The sequence below is a fragment of the Podarcis muralis genome, chromosome 17, assembly GCF_964188315.1.
Source record: "Podarcis muralis chromosome 17, rPodMur119.hap1.1, whole genome shotgun sequence".
In the NCBI taxonomy this organism is placed as follows: Eukaryota; Metazoa; Chordata; class Lepidosauria; order Squamata; family Lacertidae; genus Podarcis; species Podarcis muralis.
The window spans coordinates 31,927,691-31,947,677 of record NC_135671.1 but is presented as its reverse complement, the minus strand read 5'-3'; the positions used below and the strand labels follow the sequence as shown (position 1 = coordinate 31,947,677).

General features: G+C 47.0%; 1 protein-coding gene across 3 annotated transcripts in view; it reads left to right on the top strand.

The window, feature by feature from the left end:
* KANK2 (KN motif and ankyrin repeat domains 2) overlaps positions 1 to 17,146 on the top strand; it is a 74,094-nt gene extending 56,948 nt beyond the window's left edge. For all 3 annotated transcript variants that reach the window (XM_077921701.1, XM_028711891.2, XM_028711890.2), the window contains 12 exons: positions 414 to 535; positions 2,180 to 2,847; positions 3,564 to 4,428; positions 6,674 to 6,787; positions 7,918 to 8,020; positions 8,478 to 8,714; positions 9,190 to 9,277; positions 10,236 to 10,455; positions 12,605 to 12,747; positions 13,316 to 13,516; positions 14,549 to 14,647; positions 15,046 to 17,146. In XM_077921701.1, coding sequence (XP_077777827.1) covers positions 496 to 535; positions 2,180 to 2,847; positions 3,564 to 4,428; positions 6,674 to 6,787; positions 7,918 to 8,020; positions 8,478 to 8,714; positions 9,190 to 9,277; positions 10,236 to 10,455; positions 12,605 to 12,747; positions 13,316 to 13,516; positions 14,549 to 14,647; positions 15,046 to 15,105 — 2,838 coding nt within the window. In that variant the 5' untranslated portion in view covers positions 414 to 495 and the 3' untranslated portion in view covers positions 15,106 to 17,146. The remainder of the gene's footprint in view (positions 1 to 413; positions 536 to 2,179; positions 2,848 to 3,563; positions 4,429 to 6,673; positions 6,788 to 7,917; positions 8,021 to 8,477; positions 8,715 to 9,189; positions 9,278 to 10,235; positions 10,456 to 12,604; positions 12,748 to 13,315; positions 13,517 to 14,548; positions 14,648 to 15,045) is intronic.
* Positions 17,147 to 19,987: the final 2,841 nt, after the last annotated feature.

Sequence of the window (19,987 nt, the reverse complement as noted above, 5' to 3'; positions counted from 1 at the left end):
TACAAGGGCAGTGTCCCCTCCTGCAGTTTCCAGCAGCAATACTTCTTCCAACTATGGAGGCAGAGCATAGCCATCATGACTAGTTGCCAACAATAGCCCTCTCCTCAATGAATTTGCCTAACCCTCTTTTAAAGCCAACTAGGTTGGTGGCCCTCACTGCTTCCCGTAGCAATGAGTTCCATTGTTCAACAATGGAATAATTTTCCTAATTATATGATTTGTAAATCCTTTATGAACTGTCACCTTTTCATATCTGAAATAAGCTTGCCGACCAAAAATATTGTCATAACCTTCTAAGTCTAAAATATGTGAGTTCTCTAATGTCATCCATTCCTTCAACCAACAAAAACAGGCTGCCTCATAATACAGTCTCATATCTGGCACATGTGGATTTAACCTGCTTTTCTTCGTAGGCTGTGTGGCTCCTCGCTGTACTCTGAAAGAGCTTCCTTGTTGCTTTGGACACACACTTTGACCTGGGGCCAAAATTCAAGAATGGCACAGGTTCTGCACATGGAGACCACTGCTTTCCCAGGTATGCGTGCATGTGTGTGAACACTTTTCATTTGGGCAGATAAAACTGCAAGATGGGGCATCAGACCTGCTGGATGTGATGTAAGGCCTCAGATAAAATTCTGAAGATCCATTTCCTAGATTTGATAGGGAGAGGATATTTGATGCAGAGGTTGATAGGAAGCAGTAGTGGTATATTCTGAAGTGCAGGGGCTCATCAGGGCAGTCCCCATAATCGCACACCCCACCCCATGTTCCCAAAATTAAAAAATGCAGCTGTGTAAAGATATGTTACTACAAAATTGAAGGCAAATTATTAGCCTTTCAAAATGTATTGTGGCCCTGAATAGTCCTGCGCACCAGAGTCTGTGTACACCATTTTACAGTTTTTTTACAGTTCACCTGAGCTATTGTAAGCATTCCGCTGTCATCAGCTGTTATGGCACCTAGGATGGTTGTAGGCTTCAAAATAAAGCTCTTAATGTGTAGGGTTGGTCCACACTTCTGCTTCTCCCACCGCTTTCTGCTGGGAAAACCTGCTCTTTAGCACCGAATCAGAGCAAACATCAATTGGCTTTTTCTATAGTTGTGTAAAAAGAAGAAAAAAGACTTGCTGATTTGCCAAGAAAACAGAAATACAACACACACACACACAACTGAGGGAAATACAGGCTACAGACTTCAAACCCTTACATATGGGGAGAAATAAGAGTATGTTTGCACGCAAAGGCAAATCCACTCACCATATTTTTCCGTGTATGAGACTTCATTTTTTCCTACATTTTTGAAGTTTAAAATAAGGGGTCGTCTTATACACGGATAGTGCATAGTGCATTTTCTTAATTTTGAGTCCCTAAAATTAGGGATCATCTTATACATGGAAAATACGGTAATTCACACATTCCAAAACACCGCCATCTTTCAAAATTCACACTCCTCCAGATTTTGCCATTCAAGTAATTTGTACAGAAATGAATGAATAGATTTATTTCGGTCATGGACCAGAGTGTGTACGGAAATGAAAAATGTAAAATACTCAGGTGAAGAGTACATAGAAATGTGCCTATTAGTGAAAGCAGCATACAAAAATACTATATGTTAGGAGAACGTGCATTAGAAAAATAGTATTTTAGGAGAAATGCTGATGACTTTTAAAATAAAAAATTGCAGACTGAGGTGGAAACGTGAAGTGAACTTAAGATTGGGGAAATGAGAACTGAGAGAAATCAAAATTGTCATTTTCACCCATCCTTCACTTGTTTGAAATTGGCGCCACTTGCCAGTGGAAGAACTCCTGTGGTGCCACTGAAAAATCATAAACGCCTTAATTGCTCCAAAGTTAGTACATGATAGTTGTTTATTTCCTTGACATCTGATGGGAGGGCGTTTCACAGGGTGGGTGCCACTACCGAGAAGGCCCTCTGCCTGATTCCCTGTAACCTCGCAGTGAGGGAACTGCCAGAAGGCCCTCGGAGCTGGACCTCAGTGTCCGGGCTGAACGATGGGGGTGGAGATGCCCCTTCAGGTATGTTTGTTGAGCCAGGACATGGTGGTCCTGGCTTCACCATGTACGATGAGATGATCAGTGCATTCTCAAGGGTGCTCAACCAATTACAAAAACAAAGGAATGTTTTAAGCTGATCTCTTCCCCCCTGTGCTCTTGCAGGGAAGGCCAATCCCGCCTCTGCTACGGCCTTCCATGGGAAGGAGCAGGACTTGCCCTACTCCGTGGAGACTCCCTATGGCTACCGCCTGGACCTGGACTTCCTCAAATATGTGGATGACATTGAGAAGGGCCACACCATCAAGCGCATTCCGGTCCACCGCCGGCCACGCTACAGCTCCCTGCCAAGAGGCTATGGTTACACCGGCTCATGGTGGACCTCCACCGAGTCCCTCTGCTCCAACGCCAGCATGGATAGCCGCCACTCCTCTTATTCCTACTGCGGGCGCAGCTTCTACCCACAGTACGCCACGCCCGGCAGCTTCAATGCCCGCGTGGAGAAGACCTTGCTGGATGCCAGGAAGAAGCTAGAAGACCAGGCGGATTCTGGAGATGGAGAAAGGACCAGGGCAGGTGGTCTCGGGAGCCTCCACAGCAGCGTATCTGGCTCAACAAGCTCCTTGGTTGGAAGCCAGTGCCTTTCCCGCCAGACTTCCTACAATGGCTCACAGCAAGGCGCCCCTGGGCAGTTCACGCCCATCGGCTCAGGACTCTCCACCCCAGTCTCCCCAACGCCAGGCCACCTCCAGCATGTCCGGGAGCAGATGGCCGTAGCCTTGAAGAAGCTGCGCCAGTTGGAGGAGCAGGTCAAGATGATCCCAGTACTACAGGTGAAGATCTCTCTTTCATATAATAATTTTTTATTTGGTTTTACAAATTAAAATTTACATTCAAAGTCGTAAGTAATAAAAAGGTAAATAAACAAAGATTCACCCGAATCTCTGGGCTTCTCCCCCCCCCTCCCATGGGTTCCATCGCTAGTCCTTTTCCGCTGCATATTTTAAGCCACTCCAAATTTTAAGTACCCTAGTTCTTGTTACACTGCAAGTGTTATTCAAATCCTGCTAAAGAGTTCAAGTGTTTACAGTGGTCTCCAAGGTAAATTATAAATTTTCCCCGTTCTTTGTTGAAATTCTGGTCTTCCTGGTTTCTGATTTTCCCAATCATTTTCACCATCTTTGCACAGTCGATCCATTTGGTCTGCCATTCCTGTCTGGTGGGAACTTTGTCTTCCTTCCATCTCTGAGGCTAAGAGCATCCGTGCAGCTGTCGTTGCGTACAGAAACAGCGTTTTGTGCTCCTTCGGTATTTCTGCACCTAAAAAAGCTTCTGGTTTTTTAACAAAAGTTATTTTAAACATTGTTTTTTCCAATTCATTATATAGCATTTCTCAGAATTCTTTTACCACCTTGCACTTCCACCACATATGGTAAAAGGTGCCTTCTTTTTCTTTACATTTCCAGCAAATATTTGAACTTGTCCTATACATTTTTGCTGTTTTACTCAGAATTAAGTACCAACGATACATCATTTTCATGTGCTGCAGGTGAAGATCTCGGTGCTGCAGGAGGAGAAGCGGCAGCTGAGTGTCCAGCTCAAGAGCCAGAAGTTCTTGGGGCACCCGGGGGGGTTCGGCAAAGGAAAATCCAGGGGGGAGCTCTACATAGATATCCCCGAGGAGGGGGCTGGTGGAAATGAGGAGGGCAGTGCGGGGCCTGATGCAGGAGGCAGGCTAGACAAGAAGGAAGTGAGGTCAGTGGGCGTGGGCATGTCAGCCGAAGAGGCAGAGGTGGGGAGGTGCGATGTTGGGGTGGCGGTCAAGGAGGAGGAGTTGGGGTTGCCTTCCCCAGAGGAGGAGAGCCAGCGCCAGGCTGTTCAGGCCCTGTCCGCCAAGATTGCCGTGCTAGAGGTGCAGCTGAAGAGGGCGCTCCAAGAACTTCAAGCCGCCCAGCAGAAACTGGAGCTGCAGGGCAAGGAGAAGGAGGGCAAAGGAACGTCCGGTGGTGGCCTGAGAGAATGGGAAGTAGGGCGAGAGGGTCCGGGGCAAGGGGGCGGCAGAGAGTTTCAGAGGCCCCAGGAAGTCCCCATTAGGGTGGATACGGTCAAGGTTGTCCAAGTGGAAAGGGAGCCAGAGGTCGCCGCCAGCACAGCCACAGGGCTGGACCACAGGCCGCAGAGGGCGCAGAGCTTGGAGAACAAGGAGTCCTATGCCAGCCTCAAAGCTTTGGCGGGCAAAGACACGGGGTTGGAAGAAGCGATGGTGCCGCTCTATGCCACATACCGCAGCAACGAGGTGATGGAGACCACGTTCCCGGTCCATGCTGGCGCAGAGAGCACAGCTACCACCTTCCACACTGTGAAAAAGATCAGCATCATTGGCACAGATGGGAATGGACAGCAAGATACAGCAGGTAAGCTCTTTCTGTGTGTGTGTGTGTTTCTGAAGGAGAATACACTCATCCCAACTGTGAAAAATCTGTCGCATCTTCCTGCATTGCAGGAGGTTAGATGAGGTGGCCCTCAGGGTTCCTTGCAACTCTACAATTCTGTTACTCTTCCCACAAATCCCAACAGTACTCAGACTAGGGCTCCCCACACTAAATAAACATTTTCTGTCATTTCTTCATCCAAGTCCTTAGGTAAAGGTAAAGGGGTAAAGGGACCCCTGACCATTAGGTCCAGTCATGGCCGACTTTGGGGTTGCGGCACTCATCTCGCTTTATTGGCCGGGAGCCGGCGTACAGCTTCCGGGTCATGTGGCCAGCATGACTAAGCCGCTTTTGGCGAACCAGAGCAGCGCACGGAAACGCCGTTTACCTTCTCGCCGGAGCGGTACCTATTTATCTACTTGCACTTTGACGTGCTTTCAAACTGCTAGGTTGGCAGGAGCAGGGACCGAGCAATATCCCCATAGCGGGGATTCGAACCGCCAACCTTCTGATCAGCAAGTCCTAGGCTCTGTGGTTTAACCCACAGCACCACCCGCATTCCCCCATCCATGTCCTTAGGGTACATAATAAAACAGCAAAATAATAATAATGGGGAAATGGTGGTAAGGATCTTTCCATTCAGTTTGTAGCACGTCAGATGTGCTGTTGTCGTGTGAGACCCAAAAATCTTGGCCAAGAGAAGAGGACAAGGAGCTTGACTCTCCTTCCTCCCTGCCTCCCAAATCTATGCTTCTCTTTGTTTCCTTGTGGACTGGATGTTGTGCTCACCTGCCGCCTTTGAATTGGGCGTGCCAGGAATGCCCTGTAAAAGCTGAAATGTGTTGGGTGCATTCTCTGAACTGATTGATTTTTTTTTTAACCCACCAAGGATAAAGCGCTATATCAAATTTAAATGACCCCCCATACCAGCTTAAATCTAGCTGCCAGAGAACAAAACAATCGAATTAAAACAGCCTGGAAAAAGTCCCAGCTTTGGTGAGCCTGCAGGGAAAGAGAGTCCTGGCAGCCCCTTTTTCTCTTCCTTGTCTGGGCTTACCAGAAAATGCACGCCCTCCTCTTTCTCCCTCTCTCTGGACTACAGATCAGTGGCAACGCTCGGCTGTTTTCTCCCTGCCCCGTAAAAGGCTTTTGTGTAACTAATACGCTGATTTTTACCAGCTGTTTATAGCAGGAGCAAGGGAAAGAGAAACTCTTAAAATAGTCTGTGATGTTCCCAGGGTGAGATCAAAGGTTCTGGAATGAAAAGATGATTGGAAGCTCCATTTATGAGCCAGCTTTGCCACAAAGAATTGGTGGGGAAAGAGCTCTCATGAGTCAGGAACCAGCTTTGAGCTCCACGTCCCTGGAGAGCCCATGAAGAGACTGGTGTCCCTCCTAATTCTCTTGGAACTGGGTGCATCCTTTGCTCAGCATATAAAGGCCACAGCAGAAGCTCCAGAATAATCTGGATTTGAACTCCTAGCCACCTGGGGATGAGCTGCTGAGAGCTTGGTGCCCAGATATGGGCATGAGCCGGGGGAGGTTATTGTGGGCGCTGTATTAAATGGTTAAGATTTTCCAAGTTTATTTTCAGCTGCTTGGTGGAGAATCCAGCTGCATGGATTCCAGAGGTTTAGGAGAAAAGAACTGAAGGCCTTGGACGCTATGAGCTGATTTCACACATTGCCATTGTACATGTTTACAGTTGGGCAATACCTTTGTTAGAACCAACCAGAAACTCACAGAAATGCTGTAGGCAGAAAAACAAAACACAATGGTTGGAGGACATTTTCTCAGAATCCTTTGAAAGCATCTCCTCCCCTGGTGCATGAAGCTTCCGATCTCTACTCCCCACCTCACAATACCTGTTGCCGAATGTTCATACAGGGAGATTTGCCCCTTTGGAAGTCAGTGAACAAAATCTCCGAAATGACTGTTTACCAACCTGATCTTCCATCTTCCTGGAGGATTTGGTGTAGCTCAAAATCTTGCATGGTCTCCTCATATCAACAGAACCAGTTCAGTAAGAGATCACCCTCTTTCCTTGGATTGCTGCAGCTGTGGGCAGCCTGTGGGGTAGAGGGATTGCAAGAGGAGAGTCTGCAAGGTAGAGCCAGAGCCCAAGTCAGGATTCCCAGCTCAGTACAGGAGCCAAGACATCCTACCCTGTGAGTAACGCCTCAGAGAAGCTGGTGCTGATGCAGTTGCCTCTCTCCTCTTCTTCCAGAACTTCATGGGTCATTAGAGAAATCAGTTCCCGACTCCCTCCAGACAGAGCAAGCAGCTCCCTGCATATCCCAGGAGCCTCAACGAGAGGCACGAGACGAGGGAGAGGACCAAGGTAAGGACTGGGATGGAGAGAGGTGCCGTGGGCTCCTTCATAGAGAGCCTTCCATATACGTAGGGCTGCCTCTGAAGACGGTTCGGAAACTTCAGCTAGTGCAGAATACAGCGGCCAGGTTGCTCACCGGAGCAAGACGGTTTGAGCATATTACACCAATCCTGATCCGACTGCACTGGCTAACAATTACCGTATTTTTCACTCCATAAGACGCACTTTTTCCCTCCTAAAAAGTAAGGGGGGATGTGTGTGAGTCTTATGGAGCGAATGCAGGCAGGAGGCTCTGCTCATCGCTCCCTTTAAAGAGCTGCGTGGAGCGTGTGTGCGGGTCTTGGGGGCTTTTCCCCAAGGAGGGAGAAGGGCAGCCCGTCAGTGAATGGCTGCCCTTCTCCCTCCTTGGGGAAAAGCCTGCAAGCGCCGCACACACGCTCCACGCGGCTTGTGAAAGGGAGTGCTGAGCAGAGCCTGGGATGCATACAAGCTCTGCTCAGCTCTCCCTTTAAAGAATTTTTTTTTTCTTGCATTCCCCCTCTAAAAACTAGGTGCGTCTTATGGTCAGGTGCATCTTATGGAGTGAAAAATACGGTAGTTTCCAGGCCAATTCCAAGTGCTGGTTTTGACCTATAAAGTCTTTAACTGCTTAGGACTGCAATACCTCAAGGACCACCTCTTTCCATATGAACCTACCCAGACCCTGAGATCATCTTATGAGGCCCTCCTTTGTGTGTCTCCTCTTCGAGAGGTCCAGAGGGTGGCAACATGAGAACGGGGCCTTCTCTGCAGTGGCTCCCTGTCTGTGAAATGCTCTCCCCAGAGAAGCTCACCTGGTGCCTTCATTATACACTTTTAGGTGCCAGGCAAAAACATTCCTTTTTAACCAGGCCTTTGGTTGATCTGATTGATATCCTATACCCTTTTAAAATGTGCCTCTTGGGGGGGGGGGAGTGTTATTTATATTCTGTTGTTTATATTCTGATTATATATGTTGTGATCTTTTCTGTGAACCACCCTGAGACCTCCAGGTTTAGGGCAGTATATAAACTCTAATAATAATAATAATAATAATAATAATAATAATAATAATAATACACTGTAATGGACTGCTGCCACCTTCCTCCATTTCCCCACAGCTTCATTCACAGCAGGGATTCGGTCGATCATGAAGAAGAAGGAGGATCCTACAGAGCTTCTGGCCAGCAAGAAGAGCCTACAGTTTGTTGGTGTCAATGGAGGGTATGGCGAAGCCATTGCTCCCAAAATAAAAATAGAATGAGAGCCTTCCAGTTGGCTCTTGTGTCCAGTGAGGCTGCAGCCAGGCGGTGGCAGCAGTTTCCCACACTCCTGATTGCCTGATTTCACCCTAAACCTGGAATGTAGGAAGGCAAATATCGCCGCCGCCACAAAACAAAACACACACAGGTGTGGGATTTTGCGCCAGAGTCGTGCTATTTGCAGGATTTCCACTTGCAGGAGCTAGGAGGTATTTTCCAGTCCCCATGTGGCTTGTGATACAAGATCAGCACACCTGGCACCTGGGAAATCCTCTGCCCTGAAGTGCTCTAATGGCACAGAGCTAGGCAGAACTAGGCACAGAGATTTCAGGAGGTTTCCCTATTTCTCCTCTCTGCTCTGGGGGGCTGCTTTCTTTGTTGTTCCTTCTCACCCCCTTGTTGCCCCCACCCCACCCCAGGTATGAGTCCACCTCCTCTGAAGACTCCAGCACAGCTGAGAACGTCTCGGACAATGAAAGCACCGAGAGCGAATACCACGAGGCGAGCGAGGGGCTCCCTGCAGCCCAGGCAATGGCAGCGGAGCCCCCAAAGCTGCCTGGGACAGCTGCAGCCGTATCTCGCCCTGGAGTCTCTGCCGAGAGCGGGGAGATGCCAGCCGCAGAAAGCGCCAGCAAGGAGCCACCAGGCAAAACAGGGTAACCATCAGCCTTGGGCGTCTTCCCAGCTGTCATGACTCTGCGCCCCAAATATTTCACATTCCCTTCCCTGGAGAAAGAAAACTTCACTCCCAGAATGAATGATTCAATACACATAGAACGTGTGCTGCCTCTTGCTCATTCTCACAAATACCATTTGCTAATATTTTGGCCAGAATTCGAGTATCGGGAATGGAAGGGAGGGCATATTTTTTTTTAAAACCCAGAATATAGGGAGGGAAAGTGAGGCAGCAGAGAGAAAGGGAATGGTTGAGATCACTGAACCTTTGCACATATCGTCTTCAGTCGCTGTTCAGATATCTCTCTTTTACTCTGGACAGGAAATTCATAGTCAAATTTTCATAGCGCATAGCTGTAACATAAGCAGAGTTTATAATGTTACACCTGTCTTCCTCTCTCAAAGGAACTCACTGTCCAAAAACTAACTTCCCCCATGTTCTTCTACCCATTCCAGGACAGGACTCAGCAAGGAGCTGCTTTCAGCTTGTGAAGTCCTTCAGAAATACCTGGAGAGCCCCAATGAACACATGGACGAAGAAATGGTATACCTGCACTCTCATTCTTGAGGGCGGAAGCTCTGGAGGGTGGAAGGGAGCTTAAAGTGGGAGCATAGCTCTCATTTGTTGTCGGTGTCTGTGATACTGTAGAGCAGTGGTTCTCAACCTGTGGGTCCCCAGTTGTTGTTGGACTACAACTCCCATCATCCCTAGCTAGCAAGGCCAGAGCTCAGGGATGATGGGAGTTGTAGTCCAACAACATCTGGGGACCCACAGGTTGAGAACTGCTGCTGTAGAGGCTCCTGCTTTCACGGAAAGGCGTTTTGCTGGCTCAGAGAGACCTAAAGAAACCATTTGATCCCTATCCATATGGAGAGGAGGTTATCTGTTAGAGAAGAACTACTAGATTTGCCATTTGCACAGGGGCTTCCCTGCCACTTCATGGAGCCACGGTTCCCTGGGGTTGGCTTCCTTTGGGAAACCATGCTGGTTAAACCAAATTAAAAGTGTATTAAGGCTGTAGTCCTAGTGCCCCAAAGTTGATTGCTTGTGGGGAGATGAGGAGGAGTGCTGCCAGTGTGGAACGGGGAGGGGGAGCTTTGCTGCAGAAAAAGGGGCAGGAAGCAGATCTCCCAGCAGTATTCAACAGATCAAGGGCCCAGAGGCCTTGGACCGGTGGGATCTAAGGCCTTGTCAATACCCCCAGTGCTCCCAGTCCTCAAATTCCTCAGCTGCGAAAGCAAAACCAAAGCATCCCACAACTGTCTTCCACTCTGGCTATCAGGAACTGGCGGGGCTTCCGATGAGATAGTGAGCCTGCCACACAATCCCTTTCCCAACCCCTAATTGGGACTGCTCCTCCTGTTTGCCATGGTGTTTGGGGAGGGGGAGGTGCCCGAGGAGACCCAAAAGCGTCTAGCAAAGAAGACAAAAAAGTGGGACGAAACAGCTTCACACGCCTGACAGTTGCCACGGCTGCCCTTTCCTTCCTGTGTTTCCATAGAAATTGGCCTATACTGCCGTGCTCCACTATTGGCTGAGGCTTTCCTGCCACAAGGAAGCGGATCCAGAATTGGTCTCGCAGCACTTGGCTGCCTTCCGGTGCATCTCCCCACACTTGCTGGAATTCATCATCAATATGGCCGACGCCAACGGCAACACGGCCCTCCACTACACGGTCTCACATTCCAACTTCCCAGTGGTCACAAAGCTTCTTGAAACAGGTAGGTGAGCATAGGGAGAAATGGGGAAATCTGGAATCCAAGGGAGCCCTTTGAGGAGGGCTGGCCCCACCTGGACACAGCTGGGTGGTTCACTGGGGCATCCCTTTTGCTGCAGCTTCTTGTGCTTCAGCTGCTCAGGACCTTTGGGACTCCATGTGGCCCGGAGCTCCTACCTGCCACCATTTGGGTGTCCAATCAGGCTAGCTATTTATGGCAGGGATGGGGAGCCTGATGCCCTCCAGATGTTGCTGGACTATACCTCCCATCTTCCTCCTAGTGGTGCAGCAATAAAACTGCTAGCACACTTGCAAAGCTAAGCAGGGTCCGCTCTGGTTTCAAATTGGATGGGGGACCATATGTTGAGATTCCCTCCCAACTCTACAATTCTTTTCTTTTTAATTTTATTCATTTTTCTTTTTCATTCATTACATACATCTCAAATTCTTAACATTTACTATATATTCTTTCCTCCCTCCCCTCCAAGGCTTCCCCCAACTTCCGCTTCTGGTTTGTTTCTATTTTCACCCACTTTGCTATCTCTCAACTGAAAAAGTTATTAATAACATAACATCAAGCCTAAAAACATAAAAAGAAAAGTAAATACACCATCATATTTCACTATCTTCTAAACATTTTCTAATGCTGATAGTGTGAATGTTTATTTAAATCCTGCCATCAAGTCTATTGACTTTTATTTGTTTCTCCAAATATAATATGAATGGTTCCCAATCTTTTTCAAAGTCTCTGTTGTCTTTTTCTCTTAGTCTATCTGTCATTTTTGCCAGTTCTGCATGAGTTTATCAACTTCTCTTGCCATTGTTCTTTGGCTGGTATTTCTCTACAATTCTATGATCCCTAATCATTGGCCATGCAATGGGCATTGGTCAGCATCTGGAGGGCGACATATTGCCCTTCCTGTTTCATGACATTCATTATCATCAATCCTCCAAAGAGCTAGAATGGCTCTTTATCCCTCTCTACAACCTTGTGACATAAAAAAGGCCATCCAGTGAGCTATATGCTGAGTGGGGCTTTGAAGCTGGCTTTCTGACACCAGAGCCCAATGCTACTCCACTCCACTGGAGAGAGAGGGAGAAAGAGGAGTCGGCTGGGAGTTTTAACTTCAGACAGTCTTGGCTGTCTCTGAATGCAGATCCAGGTCTTTGAGCCTGAACTTCCACAGCCACTGCCCAGTTGATATGTTCTATGCTTATGATAATATTTTATTCTCTTGCTAACTATGCTGTTTTAAATGTGAATTTTATACTTGACTTCCTTTAGTAAGGTTTTATTTTATTTTTTGTTAACTTTGCTGTGTTAAACGTGCCTTCTGTAGTTGACCTCCTTTGCAATGTTTTGTTTTGAAATCTTTAATATTTTAGTTTCCTGTTAATTGTGTTGCCTTGAATGTATACTTTGATGTTTTAATGTGTTGTTAACCGCTTTGAGATTTTTTCCATAAAAATATAAAGTGGTATAAACATGAAATGAATAAGAATAAGAAGGGGGGGTGGATTAAATCAAGGGGAAGTGGGTGCAATGACTGATGTTGGTCTGTGCAGGAAGTGGTAGAACGAAGATCTAGGCAAAACATCAGGAAGTAAAGGGAACCCTGACTGTTAGGTCCAGTCGTGGCCGACTCTGGGGCTGCAGCACTCATCTTGCTTTATTGGCTGAGGGAGCCGGTGTACAGCTTCCGGGTCATGTGGCCAGCATGACTAAGCCGCTTCTGGCAAACCAGAGCAGCGCACAGAAATACCGTTCACCTTCCCGCCAGAGCAGTACCTATTTATCTACTTGCACTTTGACATGCTTTTGAACTGCTAGGTTGGCAAGAGCAGGGACTGAACGGGGGAGCTCACCCCGTCACAGGGATTCAAACCGCCGACCTTCTGATCGGCAAGTACTAGGCTCTGTGGTTTAACCCACAGTGCCACCCACGTCCCACATCAGGAAGTAGCTCACAATAATCACAGCAACTATCTGGCTAGGTTAGGGGCATCTTTTTCCATGGATAGTTTTGAAAACAGGCTCAGGCAGGTGCTGTTGGCAATGTCTTAGGCCAGCCTTAGGGGCTACACAACCCATTCGCTCTAAATCTTTAGTTCCAAAGGGATGAAGCTTCTTGTTGATTCCTTTGCCTTTCCAGGTTTGTGCCACGTGGACCAACAGAACAAAGCCGGCTATACGGCCATCATGCTGACGGCGCTGGCTGCTTCCCGCTCAGAGAGTGACATGGACACAATTGTGCAGCTGCTGAAAATGGGCAACGTAAATGCCAAAGCCAGCCAGGTATCCAAATGGTTAGCAGTGTCTTGCAGGGCAGGGAGGTGGGTGTGGAAATCAGGTGATGAGAGAGCCTTCCAAGGGCTTCTTCTTTGGCCAGGGTGGGGTGCTCAAAACCACCAAATGAGATTTTAAAGCTTGATTCTCTTCCCCCATTCCTCATTTGCACATGTTTGCCTTACTGAGGTTTCGTAAACAGTATCATTGGCAATTCAGGAAACGCTCCTGTCAAAGCAAAGCAACAGACTTTGCAAAGCAGCTCAGTTTCTTGAAAGCTTTGCAGGCCCCAGCTTGATTGCAAGTTAAGGTAATTGTGAAACGCTTTTCAGATTTTTGTACTCTCAGTTGGCTTTTCTTTCTTTGCAAGCCGGATCATAATGTTTAGGGTGTCAAATCACGCTTAAATCAAGAGCTTCCTCCTCCCCCAGCATTTCAGTTTTGTGCACTAAACAGAGGCAAGCGATTCTGATGAGCCAGAGGTTGCAGCAGCCTTCACCCTCAATTCTCACCCCACCCTGGCCCTAGTATATAACTTCAACTTACACTGTTGCTTTTCTCCTCGCTGCTCCTGCAGGCTGGGCAGACTGCACTGATGTTGGCCGTCAGCCACGGGCGCCTGGACATGGTTCGTGCCCTGCTAGCTAGTGCAGCGGATGTCAACTTGCAAGATGACGATGGTTCCACAGCGCTGATGTGCGCCTGTGAACATGGCCATGCTGAGATCGTCCGCCTGCTCTTGGCCACACCTGGCTGCGACGTTGCCCTCTCTGACAACGTGAGCCCTTTTTGTTATTTATTAAATTTGTATACTGCCCTATATCCTATACAGTGGTACCTTGGTACTTGAACGGCTTGGCTCCCAAACAAATCAGCTCCTGAATGCCACAAACCCGGAAGTGAGTGTTCTGGTTTGCGAACGTTTTTTGGAAGCCGAACGTCTAACACGGCTTCTGCAGCTTCCAATTGCGTGCAGGAAGCTCCCGCAGTCAATCGGAAGCCACGCCTTGGCTTTTGAATGGTTTCGGGAGCCGAATGAACTTTCAGAATGGATTAAGTTCGAGAACCAAGGTACCAAGGTACCACTGTACCTACAGGACTCAGGGCAGTTCACAGGATAGACTCACAACATACAGTGCACAAGCCCTTTGTCTCCCATTCCACTGCAGGCTGAACAGAAAGTGATAATTTGATAGATAAGCCACCAGTGCTCTCCGTTCTTCCTTAAACACTTTGTCATTATGGCCTCTTAATTTGGCAGTTAATTTTACCATGTCAACATAGTCCATCAATTTCATAAGTCATTTCTCCTTAGTTGATAATCCTTTCCACTTCTGAAGCACCCCAAGTTTCATAGACCCCATAATAGATTCGGTAACTGGGCGCTGCTAATAATAATAATAATAAATTTATTATTTATACCCTACCCATCTGGCTGGGTTTCCCCAGCCACTCTGGGCAGTTCCCAACAGAATATTAAAAACATGATAAAACATCAAACATTAAAAACATTAAAAACTTCCTTAAACATCCTTCGGATGTCTTCTAAAAGTCAGGTAGTTGTTTATTTCCTTGACATCTGGTGGGAGGGCGTTCCAAAGGGCAGGCACCACTACCGAGAAGGCCCTCTGCCTGGTTTCCCGTAACTTGGCTTTTGCAGTGAGGGAACTGCCAGAAGGCCCTTGGCGCTGGATCTCAGTGTCCGGGCTGAACGATGGGGGTGGCGACGCTCCTTCAGGTCTACTGGGCCGAGGCTGTTTAGGGCTTTAAAGGTCAGCACCAACACTTTGGATTTTCTCTCCTCCTGCAGGATGGCAGCACAGCTCTCTCCATCGCAGTGGAAGCAGGCCAGAATGACATTGCCATCATGCTGTATGCTCATCTGAACTTTGCCAAAGCCTCGTCTCCGGTGAGTTGCCATGTACAGTCAAGGAATCATTGCACTGGCCTTGTAGGGCAGTTGGTCCAGCTCCCTGCTTGAGGCATGATATCCAGCGGATCAGATGCAGAATGGGGGTTTAATGCACTGGGGGTCGCCCATGTTAAAATGTGATCCTTCAACTCAGTATCTTTTGTGGTGAACGATGTTTTTTAGAAAACAAATTTGATGGACTGGCTCTGCACAGACTTGTCCACCTGCTGCTTCTGCCGTCCAAATGCTGTGCCAACGTGAGCACGGAACTTTGCATGAGGGTCAGTTTTGAGTTCAGGGGGCTGTTTCTGGCGAAGGGAAGGAGCAACGCAGGAGGCGAAATGAGATAAGTAGGGCTGTTTAATTAAAGACTAATCATGAAATGCACTTTTCAGGGGACCCCCAAACAGCCGAAAGATGAGAACACAGCATCTATGTCCGGTGATGCTCAGTAACACAAAACGAGGCGGTTTCCTGTTTGTCTGCACTTCCCTTTGAAGAAGTACCTGAGAACTTGTCAAGGACTGCAGAACCTAAGCATCTAATGGTGCATAATGTAAGCATGTAAATCTCCCAAGAAATGCTGTCTGTTCTCGGCCTCCCTCAACCCCTCCCATCAGCTGGGAACTCTCTCATCGGCTACACTCAGTGGACTAATTGGCCTTCCAGGAGAAGGAGCTCCCCCTACAGTTTCTGAGCGGCTACTTTAGCCTGATCAGCTGCAATTCTGCTAGCTATTGAGCCAAAGAGGAAGATTCGGCGAAGGACTTCTGGATACAGCTTCTCGACCAACTTGGCATGGCTTAAAGGCTTTCCTGCTTTCTAGAGACATGTTTCCCTCTCCGCCCCACTTTCACCCAAGTCCATTGCAGGATTAAAAGTCTCTACAAGGCGAAGATGTCTCTTGAGCCTGAGCTGATGAGTTTGGGTAGTCCGGGGTTATGGAGAATCTATAGAGAGACAGAGTGGATGCCACACATAGGCTTCTGCAGCGCACTTCTTGAATAATCTTGGGCATCTCTTTGTCTCAGCTCCTCCTCTCGTTGTAAAATGGGACTTAATGTATTTTTAAGAGGCCTGCCTAAAGCAACTCCACACAGAATCCATTTTCCTTTTCTCTTTTTCAAGACAAGAAATCCATACTTAAACACGACATTACTTGAAATAATTTTTGAAGGCCACACTGCCTGAAACAGGGCCCTGTTTTGAATCAATGTTTCTTCATTTGGGTAGGAGTTTCTACGTGTGTGTGTGTGTTATTGTAATACAAACAACATTGCAATGGAACTAAAATGAGTATTTGACACAAAGGTTCGAATGAGTGAATTTTGCAAATTTGGCAAAATGTGAATTCTCACTGAGTTCGGCAACTTGGTAAGGGAGCAATAGTATATTTTCCATGGGTGGGGTAGATGGGATTAGATTTCTCTCCAAAATGATAACCATTATTTGGCTAGGCTGCAGGCTATTTCTTCTGCACAAGGAAATGTTGTGGCTGAATACTGATGGGCCTTTGCACAGCTCCAGTTAAACAGATTTGCACAGGAGATATTCTCCCAGTGAATTGAACCCTTTGCCCAGAGTGCTAATCAGCTCTCCTTGTCAATTACTCTCTACAATCTGATTTACTGATATTGGATGACTGGGATCTGAGGAAAATATCCAACTGATATTATTTGCCTAAAAATGTCGAAATAACGCAGTTCTAATTAGGCAAACCCAAAGTTTCCCTCTTTGGGATTGCCTGAAGCACCGAATTCATTAATGGATGCTATGCAAGTTGAAAAAGTCCTCTTCGCTTATTAATTATTTGGAGTTTTAATACCAAAATTTATGTCTGTCTCTCCTAACAACCAATGATCAGTAGGGGAGGGGGGAAAGTATAATAATTAAGATAAACCATAGTGGTTTTGGGGTTTTTTTAATGCCAATAATTTGAAATAGTAAAAGGGTACAACCTATTTTTATATAAATATATAAATATATATATATTAATATACACCAAGAAAACGACTATATAAATTATTTTAGTGCACAGAATTTTTTAAGGAATTCTAGAGGAGACGACGTCCAAAATGTTGAGGTGGGTTGTGACTGGCTGGGCGAAGGACTACTGTCTGAAGCTGCAAATCTGCCAGCTGATATATTTGCACAGTCTCTATTCTGCCTTGTGTAAAAGCGATTAGACACTAGTTGGGCTTGAAAACAGATGTTTATTTGGAGCCAGCTGGCTCTTGTGTTGCTCTGAACGCACAGGCAGTACAAGTCTTTCTTCCTGGCAATGGTTTTCTGTCGCTGCCCCCAAAGCAGACATTTTGAACGGGCAACAGGAGGCTTTAGAAAACTGCATGTCTTTAGGAGTGTGTTTGGAACTTGTTCTTGGGATATTGCCTTCGATAAATGTAATCTCTTTTAGGATTGTCATATGATGATATTTCTACACTTTTAAAGGAAGTTAAGGTCATTTATAGCCATAATAAACATAAAATGATCAGATGTGACTCTTTCTGTTTCTAGCGGTGTTACTGTTAAAGGGGTGTTCCCTTATGCAGACATGACCAAACTTGGCCCTCCAGCTATTTTGGGACTACAACTCCCACCATCCCTAGCTAACAGGACCAGTGGTCAGGGATGATGGGAATTGTAGTCCCAAAACAGCTGGAGGGCCAAGTTTGGCCATGCCTGCCTTCTAGCAACTTCAGAGTGAGAAATCGGTAATATTGCCATAACTTTTTTTTCCTGCACAAAAAGTATGATTTTTAAAAGAGGAGCAAGATTAACTCAAGGAAAAACCTGAGTAACCTTTGGTAGGTTGCTGATCTCAGATCCTTTTGTCCTCGTCTTTATCTACTCAATGAAAGCAGAACATTGCTGAAATTTTAGCATTGATAAAAAGATTCCATATGAATTTGAAACCTTCAATAAGTTTATTGAAGTATGGAATGAATGAAGACATTCACACAGAACATTCATAGGGGGACCATGGCTATTTTATAACATCACACTATATGCAAAGTCATAGGATGCGGGTGGCGCTGTGGGTTAAACCACAGAGCCTAGGACTTGCTGATCAGAAGGTCAGCAGTTCGAATCCCCGCGACGGGGTGAGCTCCCGTTGCTCAGTCCCTGCTCCTGCCAACCTAGCAGTTCGAAAGCACGTCAAAGTGCAAGTAGAGAAATAGGTACCGCTCCGGCGGGAAGGTAAACAGTGTTTCCGTGCATTGCTCTGGTTCGCCAGAAGCAGCTTAGTCATGTTGGCCACATGACCTGTACGCCGGCTCCCTTGGCCAATAAAGCGAGATGAGCGCCGCAACCCCAGAGTCGGCCACGACTGGAACAAATGGTCAGGGGTCCCTTTACCTTTACCTTTATATGCAAAGTCAAAGCAGTTTCTCTCGAGCTCTTTTGGATGCAAACTTATCAGTTATATCATTAAAATCAGCAAGTTCCAGTTTATCATTTTCTATGCAGAGAATGTTTAGATCAGACAACTGATCTTGGGACATTGTTGACTATAGATAATTCTTTAGAATAGAAAACAATCGTTTGCCAGTACAGTTTGTAAGCTTTAAATGCAGGAACTATCTAAAAAATTGTTTCCACATTTGGAAAAGCTGTCTGAATTTTCTCCTGGAATATTATTTGGTATATATCTTGGTGGCTGGTATTTTCTTTGTCAGAGTGAGCTTGTTTGACGAACTTTACTAAATGGTAAGTACATGCTTGTGTAATTGTTACACAGCCATAGACTCATACGCCACCTGTTTAATGTTACTAAGCAACTGGGACTAGATAGTAAAATCTGTCTGTTTTTAAAATCGTTTTTGGCAAGAGGCTGAGGCTACCCTAGATTATGAGGTCCTGGGTCCAGCCAGCTCAGCCCGTACATAAGTCCAGCACTGACCACCAGTGGCATAGCAAGGATTGCCCAGGCCCGTGCAGAGGGAGCAAGGGATGGAGGGAAACCGACAATTTTGTACCCGGGACAACAGACTCTGTGCCTGTTCCCCCCATGCTATGCCACTGATGACCATGGCAACAGGCACATTTTACTCTCATTTTGCTAGCGTAAAAGAGCTGTCAATGTGGCCCCAGTTGCCTGGTGAAGTGTCACGTGGTTTCACCGAAGGCAATGCCACCTCCCGGGTGTGGGGCAGAGTAGGTGATGGTGGCAGCACCAATGGAAAGTGAAATGCCAAAATCCCCTCCCTCCAGCTCTCATTCTGTCATTGTTGTGGCTCCCCCAGCAGCATCCTCTTGGCTTGGCACCCAGTGCGGGCAACACAGTTGTGCTTCCCTAAATGTGCTGCTGATTTATAGTAATAATAATTTATTATTTATACCCTGTCCATCTGGCTGGGGTTTCCCCAGCCACTCTGGGCAGTTCCCAACAGAATATTAAAAACACAATAAAACATCAGACATTAAAATCTTCCCTGAACAGAGCTGCCTTCAGATGTCTTCTAAAAGTCATATAGTTGTTTATTTCCTTGACATCTGATGGGAGTGGGTGCCACTACCGAGAAGGCCCTCTGCCTGGTTCCCTGTAACCTGTTTTCACAGTGAGGGAACTGCCAGAAGGCCCTTGAAGCTGGACCTCAGTGAACGATGGGGGTGGAGACGCTCCTTCCGGTATACTGGGACAAGGCTGTTTAGGGCTTTAAAGGTCAGCACCTTTAAATTTAAGCAAGAGTGGAAAGAAACACTCTCTCCCCCCATCCCCACCCTAACTGTTGTGGGAGAATCTGGGAAGGGAAACAACTTCCCTTATTTAAAAAGCTAACAAGCTTCTAATAGCCACTTTGGGCAATCGGCTTAAGCAGTGATTATGCTCCTGTGGTCTAGGGCTTATGTCTGCTGCAGCGGCGGCTAATCGGCTGCTCTTTGAGTCTTAAGGAGCTGGCTCCAGGCTTTGGCAGCGGCTGAATAAAAGTGAATCGCCCGCTGCGAGCTTTGCATTCTGCCTGCCCGCAGGCAACTTGGCTCTGAAGACTGGGGAACTGGTCTGCTCCCTGAGAGAAGGAAAGCCAGCCTGGACAGGCGAGGCCATTCATCTCTGCAGGGGATAAACGAGGGGCATGCGGCTTTGCTGGCAACTGTGTCCCTCACTGCTGCTCCTTAGCATGCATAGCTCTCAAAAGCCCTTCCAGGAAGCTGTTCTGTGCAGAAGTCAGGAGACAATCAGTATGCCAGCCCGCCTGACGGCAAGACGACCTGCAAATATTTTTGTGTGGCAGCAGTACAAGTTTCTGGGTGGGGTAAGTATACAGCCAAGAAAGCCCTTTTTAAAAGAAAGGAAGAAAGAAAGAAAGAAAGAAAGAAAGAAAGAAAGAAAGA